The 27,791-nt window shown below is 36.2% G+C and overlaps 1 protein-coding gene across 5 annotated transcripts in view; it reads right to left on the bottom strand.

Moving 5' to 3' along the window:
• PLEKHA5 (pleckstrin homology domain containing A5) overlaps window positions 1-27,791 on the bottom strand; it is a 167,956-nt gene continuing 140,165 nt past the window's right edge. For 3 of the 5 annotated variants that reach the window (XM_041129585.1, XM_041129586.1, XM_041129587.1), the window contains 14 exons: window positions 24,803-24,865; window positions 23,564-23,644; window positions 23,280-23,429; window positions 21,736-21,837; window positions 20,515-20,626; window positions 20,216-20,262; window positions 18,455-18,572; window positions 14,415-14,530; window positions 12,647-12,856; window positions 9,736-9,894; window positions 8,283-8,410; window positions 7,308-7,453; window positions 6,015-6,119; window positions 1-2,942 (listed from right to left, as the gene is read on the bottom strand). In XM_041129585.1, coding sequence (XP_040985519.1) covers window positions 6,025-6,119; window positions 7,308-7,453; window positions 8,283-8,410; window positions 9,736-9,894; window positions 12,647-12,856; window positions 14,415-14,530; window positions 18,455-18,572; window positions 20,216-20,262; window positions 20,515-20,626; window positions 21,736-21,837; window positions 23,280-23,429; window positions 23,564-23,644; window positions 24,803-24,865 — 1,527 coding nt within the window. In that variant the 3' untranslated portion in view covers window positions 1-2,942; window positions 6,015-6,024. Of the gene's footprint in view, window positions 2,943-6,014; window positions 6,120-7,307; window positions 7,454-8,282; window positions 8,411-9,735; window positions 9,895-12,646; window positions 12,857-14,414; window positions 14,531-18,454; window positions 18,573-19,124; window positions 19,314-20,215; window positions 20,263-20,514; window positions 20,627-21,735; window positions 21,838-23,279; window positions 23,430-23,563; window positions 23,645-24,802; window positions 24,866-27,791 lie in introns of all 5 variants that reach the window. The other 2 variants (XM_030040661.2, XM_030040665.1) reach the window with 1 other exon arrangement.

The following is a 27,791-nucleotide window of genomic DNA, read 5'->3' as shown; positions in this document are numbered from 1 at the left end:
TAACTTTTTGAGTAATGTCACTTTATTAAGGGACTTAAAAGAATCACATTCTCTAGTAGTCTTGGAACAATGCAAGTGGTGAACAAAAGACAAAAATAGATGTAATTGGTTCTGAAAAGCATGAACATCTGTAGAGAATGTGTTGCATTATTCCTAAGGACTCTTGCTTTTGAAAAAAAGCATGTTCCATATATACAAGTGTCAGTGCAACAGCCAATAAAGCAATCAGTCAGAAATATAAAAATATCCTAGATACAAACTTAAAATAGATGTTTGAAGACTGACAATATCAGTATTCTGATATTTCTATATCTCAGGAGTATGATCACTGGGATGAGTTATTCTGATGAGGTAAGAGACAGTAGATGCTCTGTGATAACACAAAGCCATACATTTTTTCCATAAGACAAAAAAATAGAGCACCCAATGAAACTGCAAGTCTTTGCTGCAAGTGCCCACAGGAAGTGAAATTATAGTCTATGAGAGCATTACTACATTCCTGCATCATGTACGTTTGCTGTCTTTGCCAACAGTTATACCAGCAAAAACTTGCTAATTCTACCACCCTCCTGCAGCTTCAGCATAAACTTCACGTACTTCACAGATATACCAAACTGACAACTGCTTTAAACACAGACAAGATCTATAAATGTCTGAAAAACACTTAGTCATTCTTTCCTTTATTTGTTGCAATTCTTTTCTTGGCAGCAAGGACAGAAAGAGATTGCAAAGCTTGACAGCTGAACAGCTCTCTCTAGAAGGGTTAGGGAGAGAACAGGGTGTGTCCTATTTGCTTTGCCCCAGGTGTTCCAGTGATGCCAGTGAACTTAAACCTCAGCTGGTTGAGCAATAAAAATCACATTCCTCCTCTTCACTCTATGTTTTGGATGGAAGGATGTACTAATTTGGGGCTACTGTTCCAAAAAAAAGAAGAAAGGCTATTTGGTCAAACTTTCAGCTGGATGCTGTCTGTCTGCATCATGATTCATCTTCTTTCCTTCAGCCAGCTCTTTCACTATGACCCTCCAAGCTCTGCTGCTAAATTCTGCTTCCTATTTCTTCACTTTTCAAAGAAAACGGCAAAATGACAGGTAGACAGACAGGTACTCTGTGTCTTTGTGGCAAAGAGCCCCAGGAAGAACTGGCAGCAGAGCTGGGAGTGGCAGAAGAGTACAATGAACACAAACTCCTACTTAGGGGACTGATAAAGAGTTAATTTCAAACTGTGTGTCAATGTCAGGCACTCCTCTATGGTAAAGCACAATGAATTATATAGTCTCTAAAACAGCAATATTAACTTGAACAGGATATGATTTGTATGATAAAAAAGCACAACAGGAGCTGGCAGTCGTCTTCGTATGAAACTGGCCTTACCACTTATGGCACACACATGCACTGAAGCACGCAGCAGTTGCCTGAACCTTTAAAAGATTTCTTAGCTTTATATCCTAGATTCAAAAGCTTCTCCTTAAATCTTTTTATTTTCCATCGTTCTTTCCTAAACCTGTTTTGTCTCGGGCAAATTCAGACAGCAGTGTGAGATGGAAAAGTGAAGTTACTAACATCTGTAGTATGATGACACTTGACAAACTATCTCAGGTTTCCTTTCAGTTTCTGGAAGATGCTTTGCAGATTTCAGAGCCTCAAGGAATCGTCATACTTCTCTCCTTAACCCCACTGAACGTGGCATTCAACATTCGCAAATATTGAATTACTACTCACCACACCCCAGTAAGACAGGCTATTACCTCTCAAGTAAACAGGCAGGGAATGGAGGCACAGAATGACTAAGTGATTATTCCAACATCACGATGCAAGTCTGGGATAATCAGGAGCTGAACCTGTATTTCTTGCGTCTTGGTTTCAGGTTGTCTTTTTGTTCTGTGTTGCAGCCTTATCCTTTCCTGTAGAGGAAGACTGGAATCTCTTAAGAGTCTGTCACTGCTACTCTGGTTGACAGGTGATGTCGCCAATGAGATAAGAATTGTTGCATTCCCCACATCAAAAGGTGGAACACAGTGTGACATCTGTTTGCTGGAAGAAATACTAACCATACAAGTCCTTAAGAACATCAACATTTATTTAATATGCTATAAAAGAAATGGGATATGAACATTCATATTTGAACAATAGTAAGTGGCTTCTTATACTTACATCGTATGTGCTCATTGTATAATATATACACAATGAACATAATTACATTTGTACACAAACTAAGTACTGGATTGAAAACCTGCTTATTGCTGTACACACCCTAACCCAACGAAGGAAAAGCCCAGTACCTCAAAATACCTACACTCCATTTTATTTAAGAAAAAGTAACCACTAACATTAATGTATATGTTGACAGAAGTGTGGCAGTAACTGCTGACATTGCAACCTGACCAAGAAATAATTACAGCAGAAACAGGACATATTTTACTAAGCAATAATAAAAATGGCACATTTTAAATATATCTATATGTATATATATATATAAAAATTTTACAAATAAAATGTTAAAACAATAAATTTTAATGTTTTAAAAGTGTAAAACAAGGTTTAGTGGTGATATGTAAAATTAACTGAGTTATGCATCTAAAAGAAGCAAAAAAGTAAACTTGTATGATCCATAATTAAAAGAACATTAAATTCTGGAGAATATCAAATAAAGTTCTGACTGTAGGCTGCACATTAAAAAGAGCCTTTATCTTATGTGCACAGAAATCATAGCAGCAAGCTGGTATCAGGAGAACAATTTGAAGGTTGTTGAGTGTACATGTGGGCCATTTAAAGCTCTCTTGGAATAAACATTTTCCAGGAAGTGATAAAATGATGCTCTGTGGCCAAAAGCATCAGAACTATGAATTTCATAGATTTAAAATATACTGTACAATATCTTCTTTTCATAGGTCAGGTCCATACATCTCAGGCATGAATTGTTTCAATAGAAGCCATTAGTGCTGAAAGACAGACATAGATTAAGTTACTCTATTTTAGTGACAACAGAATACTGTATAAAGCAACTCCTGGGATTAAACACAGCAAGGAATTTCTGACCTCATCCTAGCAGTAGTCATCAATGGTGTAAACACAATAAATTATTTTAGAAATCAGTTGTTTCCCAAATCAATTTTTCTGATTAATAATACTGCTGTCAAGATACTTTGACAGCAAGAAGCAAAAGCAAGCTTTTTTCAAATTTACACAACTTCATATGAGAGCCTGTTTATTCTGAGAGTTTTTTCCTGTTGTACATGGCCATCTCCAAATGTTCTTCATACAACACTGGTAATAATAGCAAAGACCCTAATTGCTCTTACAAAGGACAGGTAGAGTTTGAAGAGGGATGCAGTATTATTCAGTTGCTGCACCGTAATGGCAGCATAGCTGTGAGGTGTTCTGAAGTTCAAGTGCTCCACCCAGAGCTTGCTGCATTTTGGTAATTGCTGAAAGGACTTCTACAAATAGCTTTTAACAGTTCGTTAGCAAAAATGCTTCTGAGCTTTGGATCCAGGTGCTGTATAAGATTTCATTATCCCTCCATTACTCAGTGTAAATGTAATGCTTAAAACATAACAACGTTAGTGGTACACATCCAGATTTGTCTTTGCAAAGCAACAGCCGTGACAAAGAAAGTAGCGTTGTGTTAATGGGTTTTTCCTTAGTCCTACAATATCCTATGCCACCGATTCCCTATGCCAAATTCCCCTGGCATTGTGCCAAGAGTATCATTTTACTAATTGACCATAAAAGCCAAATATAGGTATTACCTCATTATTCTCTGAAATCTACCATACATTTTCCAGATGCTGCCTGAAAAATTTCATTGCATATGAACAGGGCTGATCCCACAGCTCTGAAGTTCCCTCTGCCGCATTAGGATTTCTTGCATCTGAGACACACTGAGTTCCTGCACATTAAAAGACCTATCTTTCAGCAAAGCACTGGCATACTGGAGTGGCAGCCCCAGAAGGTAAGGGGCAGTGAATGCTTCAGGCAAGCAGACTATGCTTCATACATCTCCTATGTATACTAGGCCCAGCTCATGGCATGAATTTATTTTAGAGCTCCTAGAAAACAACCGACAGTGGCATCAAGTGCAGCAAAGAAACATGGAATGTATATGCACATAGTTGAATGCTTTTTCCAACTCAATTCAAATTCTAAACAGCCAAAGTGGATGGATGTATTTTAAGTTCTGGAATCCTTTCTTCATTATAGTGAGGCATGTGTATGCAGAGCTTTAGTTTTACAAGTGCCATCCCAGATGCACCGTTTTGTTATAAGCAATTAAGGTCTATTTGTAGATCCGTACTTAACATGGAAATGTTACAGCTACACTATTACCTATGAGGATACAGCACACTGTGGGATGTCAAGGCTTGGGCATTAAGTTACAAAGCAGATCACTACGTGAGCGCTTCACTTTTGCTAGTCTCATATTTAGCATAAATCCTTAAAAAAATGAATTTGCTGATCTGATCATTGGAGATGATGACAAGAGCTAAAAGCAACTTAATGCAATTGGTAATAGATTCCTGGTGAAGTTATAGGCTGCTTCTCCTTTCAAGACAGGCACACCGTGGCTACGGACAGAATTCAGCAGTGCAGTTTCAGTTTCACTACTGACCTGAAACTGAGTTGATGGGGTAATGTTTGTCCTATTTGAAAAGGAGATGCATGATAAATGCATGTGTATTTATACAGTGAAACTGAAAAGCATTAACACAAATCAGTATTTCCAGAAAAACTCAGTAGTCCCACTTATCTATTTTAAATAGTTCTGTAATAAAGCTTTTGAATAAAAGTACAAAAGTCCAAGCTAAATCTAATCCTGACAGACCACATCCATCAGAAAGCCAGCAACACAGGTGTCAGCATTGAATGTGAAGAGTGCATTTTCTACTCTCAAAAGGAAAAAAAAGATAAAAATAATTTCCTTTTTTTTTTTTTTTTTTTAGAATATGAATAGTTTCCTGCCTATAGTTCATACAAGAAAGCTATCTGTGATGAATAATAAGTCTAATTTTGCCAAGATGAAAGCTTGGCAATGCAGACTGGGACAGTAAATGAAAAAATGCATTTTCAGATCTCCTCATGCTAAATGACTGAATATGTCTCGATTTTAAAGTTTTCTTGATTTTAAAGTCTTCTTAAGTTACATTAGCTATGGCATTTAACATTACCATTGAAACAAAGTTCATTCTTTCATTAGAAAGCTTATTTAAACAGGTACTTCCTGACAACAAAGAAACGTGGATTGATTTAAATGCTGGTAAAGTGCTGAAGCATTCACATTGGTATCCTATTAATTTCTTTAAACACTTGTATAAACAAATATGCTTACTTCCATTTCCATTTCTATTTCTATTCATTAAGTAGGTAACGCTACAAGTAGGAACATGTAAATCTAGCCTGACTCATGCTTTTTAACTTGATTCCTAGAAGAAATCACCTACTACGACAAGGGAAGAAAAGTTGTATAGGGCTATCTCTATAGAAAGAAAAAAAAAAAAAAGTTTTGTAATTGTTATATTTCTTCTACCCTCATTTTTTCCCTTCCTGTTTGTCATGCCTCAGTCATCTATGTCTTAAGCTATAAACTTTTTGGGCCATTAGACCATTCCCTCCTACGCATCACTACGAGATCTAGCTCTAGTTGCCTATTACCACAACTAAAGCATCAAGATTCACTTGCACCTGAGCACTGATGCTCATAGCTTAACTGGGTATCTGTTTTGTAATAGCTTAGGTCTCTCATGTAGTTCAAAAGGCTATTATCTTGACAGTTGTGGAGAATGTGCTTGATAAGCCAATTAGTCCTTTCTCTTAGAACTTAGAGAATATATTACTTGCAAGCAAATACATACATGTATGTGTTTTGTTTTCTAGTTAGTTTATGTTCAACACTGTTAGATAACTTTGTCTTGCCAAGTATTGTCTACAGATGTTTCTTGGAAAAATAACTAGAATACATAACTTAGAAAAATATTAGGAAAATGGCAGGAGGAGTGGAAAAAAAAAAGACGTACTTCTCTGTAACTATACACACATGAAATGTGATCCTTCTGTGAGCTGTGTCTGTGTAGATGGAGCTGGTGACAATGACGATTCTGGTGAAGAAGGCAAACTTTTCACTGCGAGTCACACAGCAAGATAAATAAGAATACAAGTTACAGAAGGCATGATTTCAAGCCATAATAAATATAAGCTTGAAAATCATCATTTCAAGCCATAATAAATATAAGCAGAACCAAATGAAAGCTACACAAGTAAAGACTTAAAATCTGATCAGCACAATAAGCACAACTTCAGGGGAGAGCATAGCTGTTTTCAAGAAAGATCATTACTCAGGCCTATAAACAACTAGTAGAACACCAAAGGAACAGACAATGGACACATGAATGCTGACTTGCTATTTATGTTGCAAAGAGAGAGGGGAAAAAAAAAAGTAAAATTTAACTAGTCAGGATACTCCCAGACCCACCTTTATGTCCCAGCTCAGATTAACTAAGCATTTTTTATTCTGCTGAGCACTATAAAATATACTTAGCAGGTCTGGTTCTGATTATCAAGTCACAGAAAGGGTTGCTGACTGCACTACAAAGGTCCAGGTCACCTTTTATATCCATAAATTGAACCATTTGGCTTACTTAGCCATTCCCATCACCAGATATCCTAATAATGTTTTAAATTCTATCTTCTTCCTTCCTCCTCCCCTACACACTCCCCCTCCCCTTTTTTTCTCTTTGCAAACAAATTTGCTCTATTCCAGCCTTCACTTCTTGCAGAGTAGCACACCACCAGTCATTTTACTAGTCAGCTAGTGTTTTCTGTTTCTTCATCTCTTTTTACTCCTAAAAACATGACCGAACTGGGGTCTTTTACTTGCTAGTTCAAAATCTACTAGATATATTGGCAACTCTCAAGGATTTCTCCATCTTGGGCATACCTGAGACCATCCATTAGCAAGGAGGTAAGGGTAAATAATCTATATATATCCAGGATTGAGAGGCTGTTCTACAAGATGAATAGGGAAGGATTTGCTCCAACCAACAACTGTAGTATGACTCAATTTCTGGCAATAGTTATTTAATTCCCTGAATTAAATGCTACATTAAAACCTCAGAAAAATGGAATTTCTGTAATTGTCTGCTGGGAAACACTTTTTCCTCTACGTTATAAAACCATACACTTGACATCTAGACTAGCTCAGTACTTTCAATTCAGCAGGGTTTCAAAGCATCAAAAGACATAATCAAAATGAAATAAAGTTTTACATATGTACTGTGTAAGTTGTGCTTCAGTCAAACTCTTTTCCATACCTGCTGTTGCCTGATTTGCTTTTGAAGACTGTGCTGCTAATTCAAATGAAGACATAATCCCTTCTTGCTCCTGAACGCTAACTACTTCACTTTCTTCTGAGCTGGTTTTGGGTTTGTGGTTTGTAACTGTGGTCACACTCTGCAAGCTGGTTAAAAAAAGCACAGCGTTTAGAACTCAGTCTAACTTAATTTCAGGTGTTAACCACTAAGTATAGGAGTTACAATTTAATTTTCTTTTGTTAATAGAAAAACGTTGCAACTTGCAAGTTTGTGTAATATAAATTAAGCATGTATTTTGAAACTCTTCTACCTCGTAAAGTTAGACTTAAAAAAAAAAAAAAAAGTACTGGAAACTGAATTCCTTTCTTTTACATACTCTTGCAGTTTCCTACTCCACGATATCTATTTTGCTGAAGGGTGCTGTGAGAAAGTTATGACCTAATGTAAGAACTCACTTAGGATCTACAGTGTAACTTACACTAAAGTTATGAATCCTTAAAAAGGAATATCCAAGACATGATATTCCTCTAATTTTGCAATACTCCAAAATAGTGAAGTAAAAATTAAAGCAGGAGATGCAGAATAAGCTGTTTAGCCTGCTCCTAAGTATCAGCAGTAAAGAGCTTGCCGCGGAAGCCCTGGCTGAAGCTTTCATAATAAACTAATGCAAAGCTTGAACTGACATTACTAAATACATTTTGTATCCCAAAGCAAGGATTATGAACATATTCTGTTTATAACTGGGGCAATACTTGAAAGTAAACATTGCTTCACCTACCAAATCATCACCTCTTACTGAAGCCCCGCAGCGGTTAGGTTTCTCACCAGATTTCGCTATATGTAAACCACTCAAAAACATATAAATATACCTTATAAGTATTTATGGCAGTGTTTCATTAGTTGCTTGGTCCATTCAGCTAGTAAATATAATGTTCAGAGGCTATTTTAAACTTGCACATCTTGTTTTATTTTTACCTTATATCACCATCATGTGTTTCTTCCAATTTATTTTTCTTTTCCTTTTCTGCTTTCTCTTCATTACTCACTTCTTTTGAGTCAGATACAACATGTGCATCTGATAAAATATCATCAGTTTTTGTCAGCTATAAAAAAATTGAAATCATGAAACAATAAGCTGTAACACATACTAAGTGGCAGATAAGAAATACAGTATCAGGAAACAGTTTTATTAACAGACAAATTTTGCCATCATGTATACTTAGTAACTCAGAATTACATAACTTTAGAAATTTTTATCAATACCATTCAGGTTAATAGAGTTATCCTGAAACTTATACCAGAGCCAATGGGCAGGGCTTGGCTTAATAACTTCCAGAACTTATCTGAACTCTTTGGATTGCAGCCTGCCTGTTTTTTCATGCTATCCCTCTCTTCACAATGCCAACAGAGATTCCAGCTACTGGAATATATTGCTGATAAGCCTGAACACTGCTTTTAAAGGTTTGATTAGATATAACCAATGTAAGTGTGTTACATAATTTTCCTTTAAAAGATATGCATATTTAACAAAGCAACAGACTCTCAAAAGAAAGTGTTTTTAAAGAATAACAACAGATGTTAATTATTTGATTTTATACTATTCTCCATAAGACATATGTTTAAAAAAGCTAAATATAAAATAGGAAGACAAAAGGAAAAATGAGTGAAAAAAAGGAAAAGCAAAGGATGATTAAAGAATATGGATAGAAAAGAAGAAAAAAAAAAACCCTACACAAGATTTCAAAAAATATTAAACTATAAGCAGGATATAATTATGTAGAAACAACTCCAGTAATCTATTCTTCCCAGCCAGTCTGTTTTTGCTGAGTGTTCATGGCACTTCAGTATCAGAAACACCAAGGTAACTCACTGCCAAATGAGTTTGAGACTATTTCAAGACAGAAATCAATCCAGTGACCATATAGCACAAACTACAGTTACTGCCTACTCCCATATATAAATTGTTGTGTCAGTTTTATTCTGCGTCCTGTAACTATTTGATGCACTACAGCCAACCAAACAAAAAAGTCAGGTGTAGTAAATGACTGTCAAAAACTACACTGGGATATCCTAAGCAATGAACAGATCAATGATTATTATTTAAAGATACATTAGTATTGGTTTTGTTTCCAAATAAATAAAGACCACAATTTTGTAGTTTTCCAATCAATCAAGATAGTAACAGATAAAGTTAAGTAAAATGAAATTTAGGAAGACCACATACAAGAAAATTCAGTATCTCAGCTATAGACAGATCTGATACAATTTTGCGCTTCTGTATAGAATATTTGTTATATCCAAAAAGATACCTTAATCTTCCAAGCAAAAGGAAATGGCTCAATTTCCCATACTCTGCTGTCTGTGGCTCAAAATATTTTCCTACTGCAAGACAGGCTGATGTACAGTTCAATAAGGGACAGTTTAGTACCTCTTTAGTAAAACTTGAATTATGTTCTTGTTCTCCATCATGTTTTAGTTGCGCTATTTCTTCTCCAGGACTCTCATTATTTTGTTTCAAATTACTTTCTTTACTGGTGCTCTCTAATTCCTTCATGTTACTAGATACAGTATCATCCTTTTTTCGATTCTGTGGAACAAAATCGATATACAGACATATTCTTACAAAAGTTATCACAGTCTCAGTTCTTCTGCTGTCCTCTGACTGTGATAAAAAAAGTATTTAAAAAAACTTTAAGTATACCACATTGCAATAAGGAAAATGGAAATTGTTAAGGACCTAGAATTTTCTTATTTTTGTACCTTTCAAAACAGTTCAGCCTAACAATTTTTTTCTCTGTAAGATTATTTACTTTCTGTGCCCCCTCCAATATCCAGCATTTCTATTAGTCACCTTTGTCTTCTGAAATTTCATTCATATTTAGCTCAGTCACACACAGGCTTAGTAGCATTCTTATTTGCATTCATAAGCACTGATTTTTTTTTTTTAAAAATAGCTTTTCCTGGTTTTAAAAAAAAGGGGGGAATAAAAATCTGCTCTCAGTACAAAATTGCACACAAGTACACTGTGTCTTTCTCCAATTATCTTGGGTATCTTCCAAGTCTATGCTGTTAACTGATTTAACAGAGGACAACATAGCAGCTGATTATGCAAGAGGATATTACTTATTCCTTAAAAAAAAAAAAAAAAAAAAATCCGTTGCACAGAGAATAATTTGATTTAAAAATTTTGAGGAAGGCTGGTTGATGTGATTTAAGACTGTGAACTGCAAACATTATGATGGCAGAGTAGCAAAACAAACTGAAGTGAGTTCATATAAGTCTTATCAAACTAAGTACTAGGGCTGAGAAAAATAGGAGCCATGAAAGTAGTAAATCTTGTGGTTGAATTCGTGTGATTTAGCACATGCACTGTTAAGAGGAAATTCCATGCAAGTCAGTTCACAAATCAATCTCTCTACTTTCCTAACTAAAGTATACACCCATATCATACACTTGTCCAGAAACAATAACAATCGTGAAGCAATTGTATTTTGGTAATCACTTAAAAATTACACAGTAGGCTGTTTATAAAATCCTTTTTCTCCTCCAGTTCTTAAAGAACCAAACCCCAGTTGAAAAGACTTCCAGCAGTTAATGCCATTGCACCATTTTTCTGTATAAAAATCAATAGGCATACAAACTATGCTTTTAAAAGAGCTATTACTACAGTGTAATACCTCATATCTTGGGGCTTTTTGCCAAATAGCATTCTGGAAGACTTAAAGTTGTGATAGAAAAAGTGATTTTGTAGCACGGATGACTAGCTAAATATTCAATTCAGACACATTCTCACTTATTCTATAAATTTCTTATCTCATCCACGTGGCACTGATTTCACACAGAAGACTGAAGAACATGCTGACGTGAACAAAATTCTTTTGAGGTCTGTATAGCAAGTAGTGCTGGCACAGAGGATCTGCCCGCTTCCCCCACTCTGCTCCCAATGTGCTGGCTAAGCAGGTATGACACACACGTGACTGCAGTTTCCTCACCTTGAGGTATGAAGGGGTACCATAGGAAAGTGGTAAAGCTCAAACACCTCTGTAAAAACTACAAAAAGAAACATCTGCAAAGCTTTGCTTTGCACGTCCTCTTCTTGAGAAAGGCAGTGTTATCACAAAAATATTTGTAGAAGCCCCCTTCATATCTAGCACTCATCATGTCAGCCCAAATACAGATGCTCTAACGCAAATGCAAAACTTGAATTCGGTGTCTTCTGGGGATCCAATGCTATTGAAGGAAAAGTAACTTTTGTATAGCTCTGAAGGCAGCTTAGCATGCTCAGAGGGAAAAAAACCCACAACTAAAACTTCTTTGGAAATGTGTGACTTCTTAACAGTGCAATGCATTTAATCTGGCTTTGGAAAATCAGATGTTAAAATGCATACAAAACATAGAAGAAGGCATTTCCAAATCAGTGTTAAAAAAAACCACCAAAAACACCCCCCCCCCCCCCCCGCCAAAACCCAGTGTGATCTGAGGAAAAAAGTATGTCAGAAGATAAAAAAACCCAAAACCAAAACCAAACTCCATTAAGCTATTGAAAAAGAAAACTAATTCATAGCAGTTAGAAAGTATTAGGCTGTTTAACATCCGCTACCCTGAATCTATTTGATTTTTTTGTCCTGAAGTGGTGTGGCATTTTTTGTTTGTTAGCTGGGTTTTGCGTTGGTTTGTTTTTTTGGTTTTATTTTAGATGCATATTCAGGATAGTATTTCCTGGTTAATGACAAGCAGTTATATCTTCCTCCTCTCTCCCCACCCTTAACCATTTTATAAACTCACTTCTTTGCCTTAACTGTTTAAGCATGAGTGAAAACAAAAGCGAGGGTTCTATTTTTATGTACTTATGGGCTCAAAAACCTCAGCAAAAGAGCACAAGTTAAGAACTATCATCATAAAGATACATTCCTACTTAAAAATGTTACAGAAGTTTGAATACATTACATGGCAGAAAAATCTTCATAATTTATACATCAACTGAATCATGATTCTCCCCGATACTGCTTTTATTCACAAAGCTTGCAATTTCATGTTGCTTGCTAAATTTGACAAAAAACCTCTGCTAACAAACATCACAATGCATAATCAAACATATGTAGATTTGAACTATTTATTTTCCAAAAAGACAAAGAAGTGTCTTCTACTATCATTAGGTATAAGCATGAAGATTGTCATCTCCCTTTCTCTTGTGTCTGGCAGAGAATTGTGACTGTTACTCTATACAAGCAGTCTCAAATAGACACCTACAGTATTATGTGATTTTGGAAAAAGAACAATTTTGTAACTTTTTTCTTTTAACTGGACACATTAAAGTTTTTGAATAATGTGGGACCCACCTGTGCCAATTTGAATGGATTCTCTCTGACAAATGACAGACTCTGTGAAGGAGACTGGTCTGAAACACCAATAATATTGAGTCCTTTTCTCTTCTCTCTCAGGCAAGCTTGTTGGTGTCTCTTTATTCTTTCCATCTGTTCCTCCACAGTCATTCGAGGCCGTGTGCTTTCTGCAAGACACAGCTGCTCCACTGCACTTCTTGGTCTTTCCTTAAATGAAAGAATATATATATATATATACATTTATTAAAAAAGCAAGATTCTAAACTGTTTAGTTTACCAGAAAAGATCACCTAATGCTTTACTAAGAAGCAGAAGAATAGTGGGCAAGTAAAGATCTCCTATGTATGTGAAGAAAGTACAAGAACCAATTATTAATAAACGAACAATGAAATTTGAAATAAAAGGAATAATTTGATTTTTTGAACAGTGACATTGTCGCCATCAATGATAAACATTAAGAGAATGGGTAGATGCTCTCTCAAAGCCATCCTATCAAGTCAAAACAATTTACTAGACATTATACAACAGGCAAACACAAGTTACTTGGCTGAGACAAAAACATAATAGAAATCTAATGATCCAGGACATTTATACCAGTTGATCTAATAGTGATTTCTGCCCTTTTATTTCAAGAAAAACTATAGCTGGGCATCATTTAATGGCAAGTACAGGCTGAAACAAACTGAAATGGCCTCAAGTTGTGCCAGGGGAAGTTTATATTGGATATTAGGAAATATTTCTTCACCAAAAGGGCTGTCAAGCATTGGAACAGGCTGCCCAGGGAAGTGGTGGAGTCACCATCCCTGGAGGTATTTAAAAGTCGTGTAGATGTGGCGCTTAGGGGCAGGGTTTAGTGGTGGACTTGGCAGTGTTTGGTCTATGGTTGGACTCGATGATCTTAAAGGTCTTTTCCAACCTAAATGATTCTATGGCCATTTAAAAATCTGTAATTCAAAGCATTGTATTATTCCCAAAATAACAACCATCACTTTACCTACTCTGTTCTTGAAATTCACTGTTCTTCAGACAGTTCTGTACTTTGTGTGACAGAAAAAAATTTACTTCTGGCTAATCAGCTGCAGTCAGTACATTCACAGTAACTGATCTCACTTCTGAAAAGTGGTGTTCTTTCTCCAGTCAACATCCTGTGAGTTTCTCTCTCCTCTCCCGTTCTTCCTACAATTTCTCCTGTTCTATTCATGCTACAGCTATGGCAAAACTTTCCCCCCCTTCTGCCTGAACTACCTGTAAACTTTTGTCTTCAACCCAGAGACTACAGGACTCTCTAATCTGAAATTCTAGGCTTATTGCCCACATTTACTTGCTGTAACCTTATTTTCTGTCTGCTTTAGTTTTTTCCCAAATAATTTTAGTAATAAAATAAATAAAACTGATATTTGTTATAAAAGGGCTGTTAAATTGCCCAAGAAGCCAAATACAAGTCCTCCAAAAGTTTTAGCCTAAGATGCTGCCTGTCCTTTCAACTCAGGTGTGAACTTCAGTAGCTTAGTAGATATATCATTACCATTTAGTTCTTGCCCAGTTTGAGATTAGGGAAATCTCTATGCAGTTTAACATGCACGACCTTTATAATTTTGTCATTCTTTCTACAGCTGTCTCCATTAACCTAGCACACTTTTATAACAGCGAGTTTTATGTAAAGAAAATTAAAAACATAACTACAACTTTTGAAGTAACTACAGAAATTAAACTTAGAAGTGAACCCATCGCTATCCATCAATACTCAAAGGTTATTTTAAAGTACCGTTCTTAGATCTATCTTCTTATTCTTCCTCAAAGTGACATAGGATGCTATTGTTGAAGACTCTGGTGTTGGTGACTTGGTTCTGGGTGGTACAACTCCCACAGGAAAATGTGAGCCTGCGAAACAGTAAAGCAATATACTAAGCTCTATGCAACACATTGCCAAACCAGTTCATTGTTTTCTAGAAAATACACGTTGTCAGCCTTGGAAACTATTCTTCAAAAGACAGCAAAGATGTTAATGCCTAACTACCACATCTGTTAAGGTACACAGGCAGAAGACTAGCCCCCGGCCTGAGGTTTAGCTGAATAGAACATGGGGAAACTACTGCACATGGCACAAGAAATTGCTGGACATAAAAACATAAATGTAAAAATTTTCTCTGTGGGAAACAGACAAACGTTAGTGTTGTGTGGAATGGCTAGATTTCACAGATGGTTAGGGGGGAATTACGTGAAAGATGGCCAAACTTCACAGCTAATTGGACGGCCACACCGGGGACTTTTTGTGGAATAGGGTTTGCAAGGCCAGCAGAATGCCTAGGTAGCCATACCAGTGCTACCAGTTCCAGCCAAGCTTACCTAGATAATGGTGTCAAACATACAAAATCTAGCAAAAGTGGGGCTAATGAACAAAAAGTAATTGTGGGTGGGTTGTTTATCTGGGAGGAAACAAAAACTGCGAAAGGGATGGGGCAAGGTGGATGGGAAAGAACAGGCATGGAACAAGAGAGAGAAGGGGGAGTAAAAGGGGCCAGCTTTGCACAAACAAGCCGTTTGTTAGTATGCTTGTCTGACCTAGCCCTGTGCCTTAGCATTGCAGTCTGGCCTATGTTCTTATTAAACTTTATTCTTAAGTATTTTCCATGGAGTAGCTTTCCCTTCTGTGTATGAGAGCGTGGGAGATAGTAGTGATCTTCAAGCCAGGCCAGCTTGCGAGTAGGAGCCAGCTACAGAGAGATCATAGGTCTGGGGGCCAAAGATGGGAAAGACTGCAGTTCTGCAGGTCAGCTACTGGAGGGACCATAGGTCTGGACCTGCTGCCGGGGGAACCTTCTGTCTGTGAGATGCTAGCAAACTGAAGACAAGACTAGATGGCAAGCAGAATACGAGGTGTGGGAGCCCGCTGTCCAAGAGGCCTTAGGTCTAGGATTCAGATACTGGAGAGGCCAGAGGTACTGAGAGTTGACAGATGAAGATACCATAGGTCTGGCCAGCTTTTGCAGGGACTCATTTGTGGGTATGCACACATGTGCTCATGTCTAGATGTGTAGGAGATCAGTTAGCAGGCTTTGAGCCTGGTTAGCTGGTGAGCGAGAATAGGATCACGCTATTTGTGTTGTTCCACTGTCATGCGAGTGTTGGTCTTGTTTATGCTGTGCCTGGAATGGCACCGGTCCCAAACCTGCTTGTGTTATCTGATGTGGTCAGCTGTGGCTGTGCTTAGGCACAGTGGGACTATATCCTCAGCCTTGCAGCTCGCTCTGCTTAGGGATAGGGAACCAGAGCAGCCAGGCTCCGTCTGGTCGGGAGTTGAGGATATTCTGTGTCCTGACGGCCACTACATTCAGCCTCTCGTAACAATATCTACCACTAGTTTTTCTACTTAGAGAAGCCCTGCCAGAATATAATTAAGCTGGTAGAAAACTGAAGTAAGTTAAAATTTACCAAAATATACAGATAAATAACACACTCTTCATTTTTGCTTCTTGATACATACAGGAAATCAAACTGTTAAAAAAATTGTTTTCTTGCTGATTTCACCTAAAAACCAGATATAATATCTTCTTTGATAGCCAAATTATTTCTCCTTGTTTTTCCTGAGCTTGCACAGATTTGAGAGGAAATATTGACTCGGTGAAGGCTCAACTCTTTCTCCAAATTGTTTGATAGGCTGACAAAATAGTCTGAAAGTATTTGAATGCCAAATCCATCATTCAAAACAAAAACTATAAAGCAACAGTTTGTGTCTCCTTTAGACATAAAAAGGCTAAAACACAGCTGAAGTCCGTTTTCCTTTTGTGTTACCTTTATGTACCACTCAGGTCATAAATACTCCTCTGCTTGCAGACAGCTGTAAGGGTTACCTTACATAGTCTCATGAAAACATTTCTCTGATTGTTGACATTTGAAAAGAGAGGGAAATGAGAAGTGTGTAGTACACTAACATCCCCAATGAACTAGAAAACCATTTTTAAATTTCCTCTGAAATTTACTAATTTTTAGAACCACTCTCAAAAGGAAACTATGTAATTTGACTACTTAAAACAGCAAGAAAGAAGAATTGCAGAGATGAGCTGCCTTTGAGTTTGTTTCCTTTTCAGCTTATAAACTGTTAAGATAGAATGGCATAAAAATGTTGAAACAGCATATAGTTGTAATGGCATACACACTATAAAAACCCCAAACAACCAGTAATGGTTCTACTTTTCCTACTGCATGGGGATTGTTATTATAAGTGAATGCCCAGAACAAGAAATATCAGTTAGAAAATTCACATGCCCAAAAGCATGGACCGGATGATAAAACACAGCTACGATAAACCCACTTCACTGTTGTTTAAGAGATAAAAAGCCTCTTGCTGCTTGCTACCACTGCAGCTATTCTCTCCCTCTCCTCTAAATATTATTTATATTAGAAGAATCTGTATTACTGCTTTCCCTTACTAAGGACTGTTTTTCTACAAATGGACATAATAAAATTACTTATGTCTTTACAGAAGAAAATAGAAAGCAGATTGGGGTGCTCAAAAAGTATTGGTTTGCTTTATTTATGTAGTCAGTGGAGGCTTTCTTGTATTGTCTTGATAATTACTTTCCCTCCTGTCATAAATTACTATAAATAATCTGGAACACCACAGGTCAATAAAACCTAGGCATGTTGTCAGAAAGGCAGCTTCCTCAATTTAGGTAGTTGAGGATTAGCAAATCTCAGGCTAAACCTTGCATTTTTCACCACCAAGTTAAAAGAAATTTAATATCTATCTTAAGTGAACATTATAACCTCAGCAAATACCATAGTGAATCTGAATTGACTAATTGTCTGGTAAGTGCAAACTTAATTGCATCATATATCACGGGGCCATTCACATTGTTTACACCCAAACTGTATGCTAACCTTAGTTTTAAAAACCTCCACTACCATTCTGATGAAAATAATATCCTTATATGGCCATAGTTCCTGGTCAAATTCTGGTACTGTTGCACCAGCCTGCTATGTACATGCTTAGTCAAACTACCAGAACAGAAGGCAGTGATCTTTCTGGCACTGGAAACATCAACCATTACGGTAAAAAAAATAGGTAAGTTTAGTTACTTTTTCTAAAAGCTCTTAATATGGTTTTGGGGAGGTGCTCAAGCTGCTTTTCCTGAAGTCACCTTTAACAAACTATTCTGTGTGTTTTAACAAACAGAATTGAGAAGCACTTCCTGGTAAAAGACTCTACCAAGCAATTAGTAGCCTTTATGGAAGCTAGATGAAGAGAAGAATCTAAAGCATTTAGCAATTGCAAAGACCTTTATTGTCTGTACACTCCAAGGTCATGATCATTATTCCTATTATATCAGAGGACAGAAGGCAATTCAACAATTACAAGATTAAAAAAAAGAAAAAGACATTGTTTCCCTGCCTTATGAGAGCCTGAAAATTCTGTGGTGCTGCCTTTTTGGACGTTCCAGTGACATAACATCGGGAGCTTGATTCAAAAACTGAATAATTGTTCAAGGGCAAGAACATAAAATGGGTAATTGTTCAAGGGAATGGTGTGTGGGGAATGTGAGTGATGTGATTAGACATGGTGTCAATAAGGATTTCAGGGTTGTTGGTGAGTGTAATGTTTGATTTTTCTGCAGTGTAATTGACTGAAATCTTTCTCGTCATATAATTAAATCATTATTTTATCGTGAAAGCTGTTTCATCATATTAAGAAATGGACACGCTACAAAAATGCAAAAGATGATATAGCTTCTATAACACAGTTAAAGGTTTGTAGTCCTTGTGAAAAAGGCTGAAAGGTTGTAAACACCATGCCTGGGGACAAACCTTTAGCAGTAGGTTCTGATTCTGAAATCTGTTCTGTTTTTTCTTCGCCGTTAGACTCATCCACTTCTGCTACTGTAGTTAACTCTGGTTCACTCTTATAAAGCCTATAATCAGGACCCTGAGGAACGACAAGTTATAAGGTAAATAAACAGGCATTTTTGTACAAGCATTTATGTCTTAAGACTCAAAACAGTTATTTTGTGATGACTGTTCTCACTTTAAGGCAATGTTTCATTGTTCAAGCACTATTGCAGCAGTATTTCTTTGTAGTTAATTTGAGTAACAACATTTGCAGACTTAGAAATTACAGAAAAAAATTGCCATAAAAATGCGGAGGGTTTTTTCATTTAAATGATCTTCAGTAAACAAATTTGTATAAGGTTTCAGCAAAAACTGATTCTGAGCCTAGAGTTTTATGAGAACTTGTGAGTAGAAGAATCTAATTTTCTGAAATTTACTCAGAGACAATCATTTAAGTCTTAAGACATTTTATATAAGCGCAGAATGTATGACAGGAAAACGTGAAGAGCAAATGATGGAGCTATAAAGAAAGCTAAGTAAACAAAAGCAGAAACATAACACAAAAGTAGCCAGATGACAAAATAAAAATTGTGACTGTGCAAAGGAAGGGGGATGCTTCAAGAACAATGTGGCAGTTTAAGCCACTTACACAGTAAGATCCATTTCTCTGATATCCTTGCACTTGGTGAATCTTCTTTTCTTCTGGCAGATGTACTGGGCCCCTGCTATAACAGAGCAAGGAGCTGCTATCACTGGGCAGAGGGGGGATTATGGGAGGATGCTCTGTAAAGTCATAGGACCGAGGGAGTGGAGGACGAGGTGGGACTACTTCCTCTTCCTAAAGATTGTAGAATAGTCACCTTATTTAGATGTGCACACCTGTTACAATTATTTATAACTTAAAAAGAAAAATATATTACCATAGCTACACCAGCTATAGACTGTGGAATTAAAGGGACAATGTCACACTAAAAAAAAAAAAAAAAAAAAAAAAGGCCAAGAGAGCTTTTTCTTTGGGTTTCTTTTGTTCATTTGCTTGCATTTTATTACTACCACCTAGACTGAAATACTTCAATAGTTTCATTATTCAGCTTATCAAGATTTTCAATTCTAACACCTGCACTTTCTGTTGGACATGTATGAACTCTCTGAATCATCCTTTTAAAAATTAAATTCAGTATCTTTTTAAGATTTTTACATAAATCAGACTTTTAGAAAGTTCTGTAAGCCAGATGCATATTGCATACACTTTAGAAAACCATGACAATGTCCCTTTAAAACTGTAACTTCTAGCCAGATTTTCAGAGGAATTGAACATTTGGGAGCTCCCACAGTTTCAGCTGTTCTTGTGGGTGCTCTGGCCATCTGAGAACCCGGCTCAATATGTGAATAGACATATAAAGCAATGTATTTCTTCCCATGAAAAGTATGGTGGGTAGAAAACAAATCCATAAGTCAGGGTTTATATTTCTAGGGTAAGAGCCTAGGGAGAGGAAAAGGTGAGAAATGGAAAAGAGAAACATACCAGTGAGAATACAAAGACACAGAACAAATGAATGTGTTAGAACTACTAGTGGAGATATCAGTCTTTAAAACTAATTCATAATGCAATATTTTCACAGAAACATACCAAATACATACTTCAAACATGCTTAAAACAATTTATTATAATGTTCATTTTTATCATAGGTATAGTAGAAATTCAGTGATGCTAAAATGGTAAATATGCTAAAACCATACCTCATTTTTATATTTAATAGCTGAAAATGTCCTTGATCCCATGATGCCTGTTTAGGGGGAGGGGGAAAGGCGTAGAAAGAAAGAGAAAAATTGTTTTCAATAAACAGCTTTTAAATTATGAACTATAACCTGTTGCTATCAAATATGGAAAGCATTAACTTAAAATAGATGATTGCTTTCTTCTTTTCTCAGCAATTGTACCATTTTTTTCAAAAATGCAAAAGCAACCGTGGACCTTATCCTTCAAAAATGTGTATGATCCAAACACATTTCCTATGAGATAAAAGCAATCAGTTTACCTGCCTCTGAAGAGCTTCTTTGTTGTTTATGTTTACTTAAACCCTCCATGACATCTTGAATTCTCCACAGTTCCTTCTGAATCTGAGCACGCTGTATCCCTGCTGACTCAGTCTGCCAGTAAATAAACAGCATATATAGGAAATAAATTAGAATACACTGCAAGAGGAAAAAAACAGAAAACCTTTTTCTTTCTTTAGATTACACTGCATATCCTTTCCCAATGAAGCAAAATAAAGTGCAGTAATGACAGACACTCTCCTTTCCCATAAAAGTGCAACATTCAAATATTGTCAGAAATAAGAAGTGTAAGATTAACTAATTTCATAATGTGTCAGTTAATTTGACAGCAATTTGCTAGTTCAAACTCCACTTAGGAATAGAATTGTATCTACTGTCTCCAAAGAAAATCCAAGGAAACTTTGCACAGGAGACTTACAACAAAAGAAAAGGAATCATCATTTCCAACCCTAAAATAGGTGCCGATGAACATGGTGTTTGCATTCTAGCATATAAACTGTAGGCCTATTTGCATGCTTTGGTCATGCATGCTTTGGACTGCGTAACACAAATTTCTCAGCTCTTGGGCTTCCTTGTAATCTCCCTCTCATAGCTGCATAGAAAATCAATCCCTGGAGCAAACAGCCTTTAATACCTCCCAGCACGGACCACACCCATCTGCCCACCCCAGCTAATGTGTGCACATCTCTGCCTGCGCATCTCTGTGCGTGCGTCTCTCAAAGATCTCCTGAGAAATTCAGAACTTACACTACCTGTCCAATCCTCCACAGCACAGTGAGGTAATAAGATACACGTCAGAACTCTTCATATGCAAGACCTGAAGCAATGCCTAGAATATTTTTTATTATAATTTATTTTGATAGAATGATTTAATTACATTTAAAAATATTCAGTTAAATGGAAGAATTTGTGCAAAGATTTAATATGACTGTCATAGCAATTAAAGTCTGAGAAAACTACCCCCTTTTGGACCCCATCACTGAAACAGAAAGAGGAGGCTTCTAGACACGGGAAAACCAGTGCTATAGCTTCAAAAAACCAGGAAAAGCTGAAGACGTCCTCAGAGCTTACAGACTTCTCATTTCTTTTTATACCTTGGAAGTTCACGCAGCACATGTCCCCCTTTTTTCATTTGAGTAGTTTTTAAACAAAATCATAGAAAATGAAAGTGACTTAAGTGTACTTTAAGAGCTATGCCACACCTGAATTTCTCCAAGCCGATCAAGTTGCTCCTGCATGTGGTTCCTTGTAACCGTTACATCATACTCCAGTTTATCATATTCTCTCCAAGCTCTTTCCAGTTCCTAACAGAAGTAAAGAATTAGAGATGCACATTCAAGTACAAAAAAAAAAAAAAAAAAAAAAAAAAAAAAAAAAAAAAAAATTATTTTTCTTTATTCAGTGGCATGAAACTTAAGGAAGTAATGTATAAACAAACGTCAGCAATAAATAAATATGTATTTTAGAGAATGCAATGTTTAAACACCTTTTTGATTTTCTAATGATACTGAATGGAATTCAAACAAACAGCATTTTGTCTTTTCACAAACAAAAAATATAGGCAAGGGCAAAATCTTCAGAATATGTCTTTATAGTCAGCAGGCATGTGTGTCTTAAGCTGTCCTTCCACTGAGGCAGAAAACCCACAAAAATGGATGCAAATTTGTCTCTTTTATCACATAGAATACATATGTGTGAGTGCATAGCATGTGCATGTATACGCAATGTATTATGCACGACAAACGTAAGGCATCCAACCCTGCCTGTGAGGTTACCTGTGAATGCTCCAAGCCTGCTAATACACCATTATTTTACATATGTGAAACTACAAACACCAGAAGGGAGAAGGTGCAAAAAGAAAATCTTCTTTGAGGTCAGCTCTACCATCTCACTTTTTAAGCCTACATCAAGCAATTTACTCAATTTAGCATAAATTAAAAACTTAATGAGGGAAGGTATATCTTGAGGATTTCCTTTCCCCTAATTCCCTTTTCATTGTCCAACCAATTCCTTTTACAACATAGTCTAACGTTCAGACTAAAACTAGTATTTCACGGCCTGCTTTGTATCAATTTCACCACAGCAAACCACTGGAATTTAACACTGAAATACCTTTTTGGATATATATACATAAGTAGGGAAAAATGATTCTTTGCCTTGTCATTTCAGTGTAGAAACCATCATGAAGTGGAAAAAGACAGTAAATAGCAATTCCCTTTCTTTCCTTTTTTTTTTTTTTTTTTTTTTTAAGGTTTTTGAAAGTGCATAACTTGAAAGATCTTTTAAATATAATGGCCCACTATTAAGAGACCATGACAGTATAATCTTTTCTTCTTTTTATCCTATACCTTAAAATATTGCTTAAAATACATCACCTATCTGATTGAATATCTGATAAAGTTTGCACTTGCTACTATTTTGCCATCATATGAAATAGCTTATTTGCATTATTTACTTCTTCTGTAATCAATTTTTCATATTATGTAGATTAAAATTACCACACCAATTAAAGTCAGTCTGCACTCATTCCTGGCCAAAAAAAAACCCCAAACCAAAAAACTACTCGGAATATAGTGAAAAGATCACTTTCCAGCTGCCTTTGTCAAAAATACAAGCAAGTAAAAGACAGCTGAGTTTTGTTGGAATGTAATGAAAAATAACCAAAGACAACCCAATTAAGAATACGAACATGAAGATAATAATTTAATACTTCATTGAGTTTTACTGGCAAGAACATATTACTTACTGCAGTAGCTCGCGATACTTCTCGACAAGTGCTAAGTAGTCCGTTCTGCAGGTCATCTCTCTGTAAGACTACATTTTGTATGGCTGCGGGATTATCTGCATTCATTTCTATCTCCTGACTTGCTGATAGCAAAGCTTGCTCAAGCGTGTACTATTATAATAAAAAGAATTATTTTTAATGTTCTGCATCATTAGGCTGATTTTAATTTTATTTCAGTTATCAATGTTCTGATAATAAGCATGTAAAATAACATCCACTTTAGGTAATAAATACAATTGTCCTACTTTCTCCTTGTGTAGCTGTTGAAGCTTCTCCTCCAGTGCTTGCACAACTTTATCTTGTTCACATAAACGGCTAAGCTTAGCCTAGTATATAACAGAAAATGATTGCAATTAGGTTTTCATTTTTAACATCTTCAGTAATCAAAATATAACTTGATCAAATCATTACATGAATCTATATAAAATGTTATTACCACAAAATAGGAATTCTAAAATTATGAAGGCATCAGTGTTGCATTTTCAAATTAACCTTAAGAAACCCTCTTAAGATACTATGAAATAAGTGTTATTATAACTTGAAACAGCATGGCTGAAAACATATAATTTATGATTCTACAGCTAAATCTTTACAACTTAATAATAGGTATTAAATACCTTTTTAATTTACATATTCCTCAGTATTATTGCCAAAAGAACATTGTATTACTTTTGCAGCCTTTCCCATGGTTTATTTCTGGTGGTAGTTTTTAATAGTTAGTTAGTAGTACTACCCACGCCCTGCTCTGTTTTAGCTCTTACCAAGGCTTGGCTATGACTAAAACTGTTCCACTCCAGCTCCAGTTTGAGCAAATAACTGTTCAGCGCACTCTGACCAATTTGAAACAGTTTACTTTTCTATTTGAACAACCTTTTTTGTTCAGTTTGTGCTGCTCTGACTTTTTAACTCTAAGAAAACACTGTAAGCCTGCTTTCTTTTTTACTCTTAAAATAACATCCCTTAAATCATTATGTCTACTCTTAGTTGCATTGTGCAAGAATGACTAGACCTGCATATGTATGCATATACAGTATGACTATATGAGTGTCTTTTTCACCACCAATTTTACACCAAGCACCTTTTCTTTAGTAACTAGCAACCCGATACTCTAAATGGTAACTACCCATGCCAAATTTCAGTTTTGCAGTATCGGTCATATTTCCTGAGAAATTACATCTCTCATGCTTATAACTGAACTACAGCTACAGAGTTTTTCCCTTCTAAAGTAATTAATTCCTTTCTGGAAGCAATTCACCTTTGAACAGATATAATACGTGAAGTTACAGCCTAAAAGATAATACCTCCTGCAAGTTAGAAGCTTATTACGAAAAGAGTCTTATGCCCCTCAGTTTCACAAAGCAGTTTCTATTGGTAATCACCTATACAAAGTGTGTTTCAAACCCTAAAGTCAAGGGGGAAATTATTATCAAAATAAAGAGACAAATACCAACATTTCCAAGGAAGAAGAAATACAAATTACTTACATCAATATCCAGCTCTTCAGTTCTATATTTGTATAGTGTACCCCTACATTCTTCTTGTGTTAACTATAAGGAAGAATAATAATGCCATAAAACAACTTAATTGGACTACGAAAATGAAACTACTGTTCAGCTTAAGAGTTTTAATAGCAAAATCAGCTTTTGCTTGAAAGTCAAACATACTATATTGAACAATATATTTTTAGCCAGTATGTATTAATGAAGATAAGTAAATGGGATGTCAAGCAGACTGTCAGTAGAAAGTTGCATTAACTTAATACACTATGTTTCTAATGAAATTGGATTTTTAAAGATGTACCACTAACTCAATCAAGTATGGATTATGTAGGAAGATGAAAACGCCAGAGTACACCTAGACAAAGTTATACATCATTATGTATGTTTTCTTATGTGCAATCTAAACACAGGGGCTCATTCTACTTGGAATTAACTACTCTAGGCCCACTAAGATCAAGTCTATTCACAAGGAGAATATTCTGATGTGAATCCGAAATCAGAACAGAATGACCTAAGTATACAAAGTATGTGTAAAATATCTCATTACAGACATATGCCCAGTAAGAGCCACCAAATACCTTTCTGCCTACTTTTTCATATGGATTCCCTCCTCTCCAACAGAGTTGTCCTGGTTTCGGCTGGGATAGAGTTAATTGTCTTCCTAGTAGCTGATATAGTGCTATGTTCTGGGTTCAGTATGAGAAGAATGTTGATAACACACTGATGTTTTCAGTTGTTGCTAAATAGTGTTTACGCTAAGTCAAGGATTTTTCAGCTTCTCATGCCCAGCCAGCAAGAAGGCTGGAGGGGCACAAGAAGTTGGGAGGGGACACAGCCAGGGCACCTGACCCAAACTGGCCAAAGGGATATTCCATACCATGTGACATCATGCCCAGTATATAAACTGGGGGGAGTTGGCCTGGGGGGATCGTTGCTTGGGAACTAACTGGGCATCGGTTGGTGAGTGGTGAGCAATTGCACTGTGTATCACTTGTTCTGTATATTCCAATCCTTTTATTATTATTGTAATTTTGTTATTGTTATTATTATCATTATTAGTTTCTTCCCTTCTGTTCTATTAAACTGTTCTCCTCTCAGCCCGTGAGTTTTACTTTTTTTTTTCCTTCCCCAATTCTCTCCCCCATCTCACTGGGTGGGCGGGGAAGCAAGTGAGCTGCTGCGTGGTGCTTAGCTGCTGGCTGGGGTTAAACCACAGCAAAAGTATTACCAGAAACGCCATAAATAGAAGCCCTTCTATTTTATCTTTGGACCTATGCAAACTTGTCTCCTCATGCCAGTCAGCATGTAAGCTATCCTCACGCTACTTTCATATAGCTCCTCACATTAAGTTCTTCACTCTTTCAGTCTCCGAACTGGCCAGTAACAAGATTTAAAAATATGTTACATGAAAAAAGGTAGCGCCCCATTTTCGAATGGACTGTCACATACAGTAACTACCTAATGTCCTATACTGCACTTGTTGGCATAACACTACCAACCTTCGTATTCTATTTAATTAAAAACATGTGTGCATTGAGTCCCAACATAGATGCTTTCTTTTCATCTATCTGTCATAATTAGGTCATCGTGATTTAATAGTGCAAGACAGACTATAAAAACACAATTCTATGTTAAAGCACACTTACGAGTAAAAGGACTCGGGAAGGGTTAATCAGACAAGCATTCCAAACATATAGTAAATCTTCAACACACTTAAGTGTTTCATTTCAAGACATTATGTCCACATACCTCATGCAAATGCACCTGGTGACAATTTAAAAGTATGTATAGTGTATTAAAACCACACAGTCACTTTCTTTGAAATGGACATTTTATGAAAATGAGTGTTGGAATATGAAAAAAGCCACAGCACTTTTGCACCTCGTGAATGTCACAAAAATTAAGATATCTATTTAAACTCTTACTATTGTAGAGTTGTGTTTTTTAACTGTTGATTTTATCACAATGAGAGAAAAATGAGGAATGGAAATATTTAAAAAAAAACCAAACTCATAAACATGGCCAAATGTCTTTAACTTACAGAGAAAACCTAGTTATATTTCACAACAGGAAGGTTTTACAAAAGAAAGATTATTCCCTATTAGATAAATACATCTTCCCAAGACACTGCTTAGCATTTTATATAGCTTGCCTGGAAAAATGTAACGTTATTTTGTCAAGGCAGTATTTTTTTACACTGTTTTAATTTTTTAAAAAAGACATTGATTTTTTTTGGCATTTCAGCCTTAATTATAGCCAAGTTTAAAACAGCTTGCCAATTCAGCATCCTTATCCTTGCCTGCCTCCTAAAAGGAATATATTTTAAGTATTCAGAAAACAAAAACACATTTTCAAAGAAGACTATGCACGTGCTAATTCTTCTTATTAAAATCCTATCACACTTTTAAAATTGCTGCCAACTTCTTGCTTTTGTCAGTAGTACTAGTTTCCCACAATAGGCACTGCTGGAGCGCCAATTCATTTCAACATCTCTACTGCAACATTTTACGTAGACTTAGCGCAAAACCTCTAAAAATAGTATGAAACACTTAATCCATCTCTGACAAAACAGCAGCTTCTCTTTCCATAGCACATCTATAAATCAGCTTAAGGCAAAAAGTGCAGAATGCTATCACATCCTACTGGAATTATGAGAGGAATTGCGGTAGACAAAATGCAATTACACATTACAAGCAAGGTTAACAACCTCATAACCTTGGCAAATGCATTATAAGAGCTCCAACGATCAAGTTATCGAAATGTATTTTATGTCACATTCAACAAACACCTCTCTTGCCAAATCATTCCTACAAACACTTTACCAGGATGTTAATTTCAGAGAAAGAGTGCCACCTACTGAATCAATGACATGACTTGCTGCTGACTTCTACACTTTTCCTCAACATTTGCCTACTCAAATACAAAAAAGTCCATTCCTCTTAGCACAGTGAAATACACTGTACAGCTCCCAGAC

Source organism: Aquila chrysaetos, chromosome 17, assembly GCF_900496995.4.
Source record: "Aquila chrysaetos chrysaetos chromosome 17, bAquChr1.4, whole genome shotgun sequence".
NCBI classification, from domain to species: Eukaryota; Metazoa; Chordata; class Aves; order Accipitriformes; family Accipitridae; genus Aquila; species Aquila chrysaetos.
Note: the sequence above shows the minus strand (reverse complement) of the source record. Positions and strands in the feature narration are given on the sequence as shown.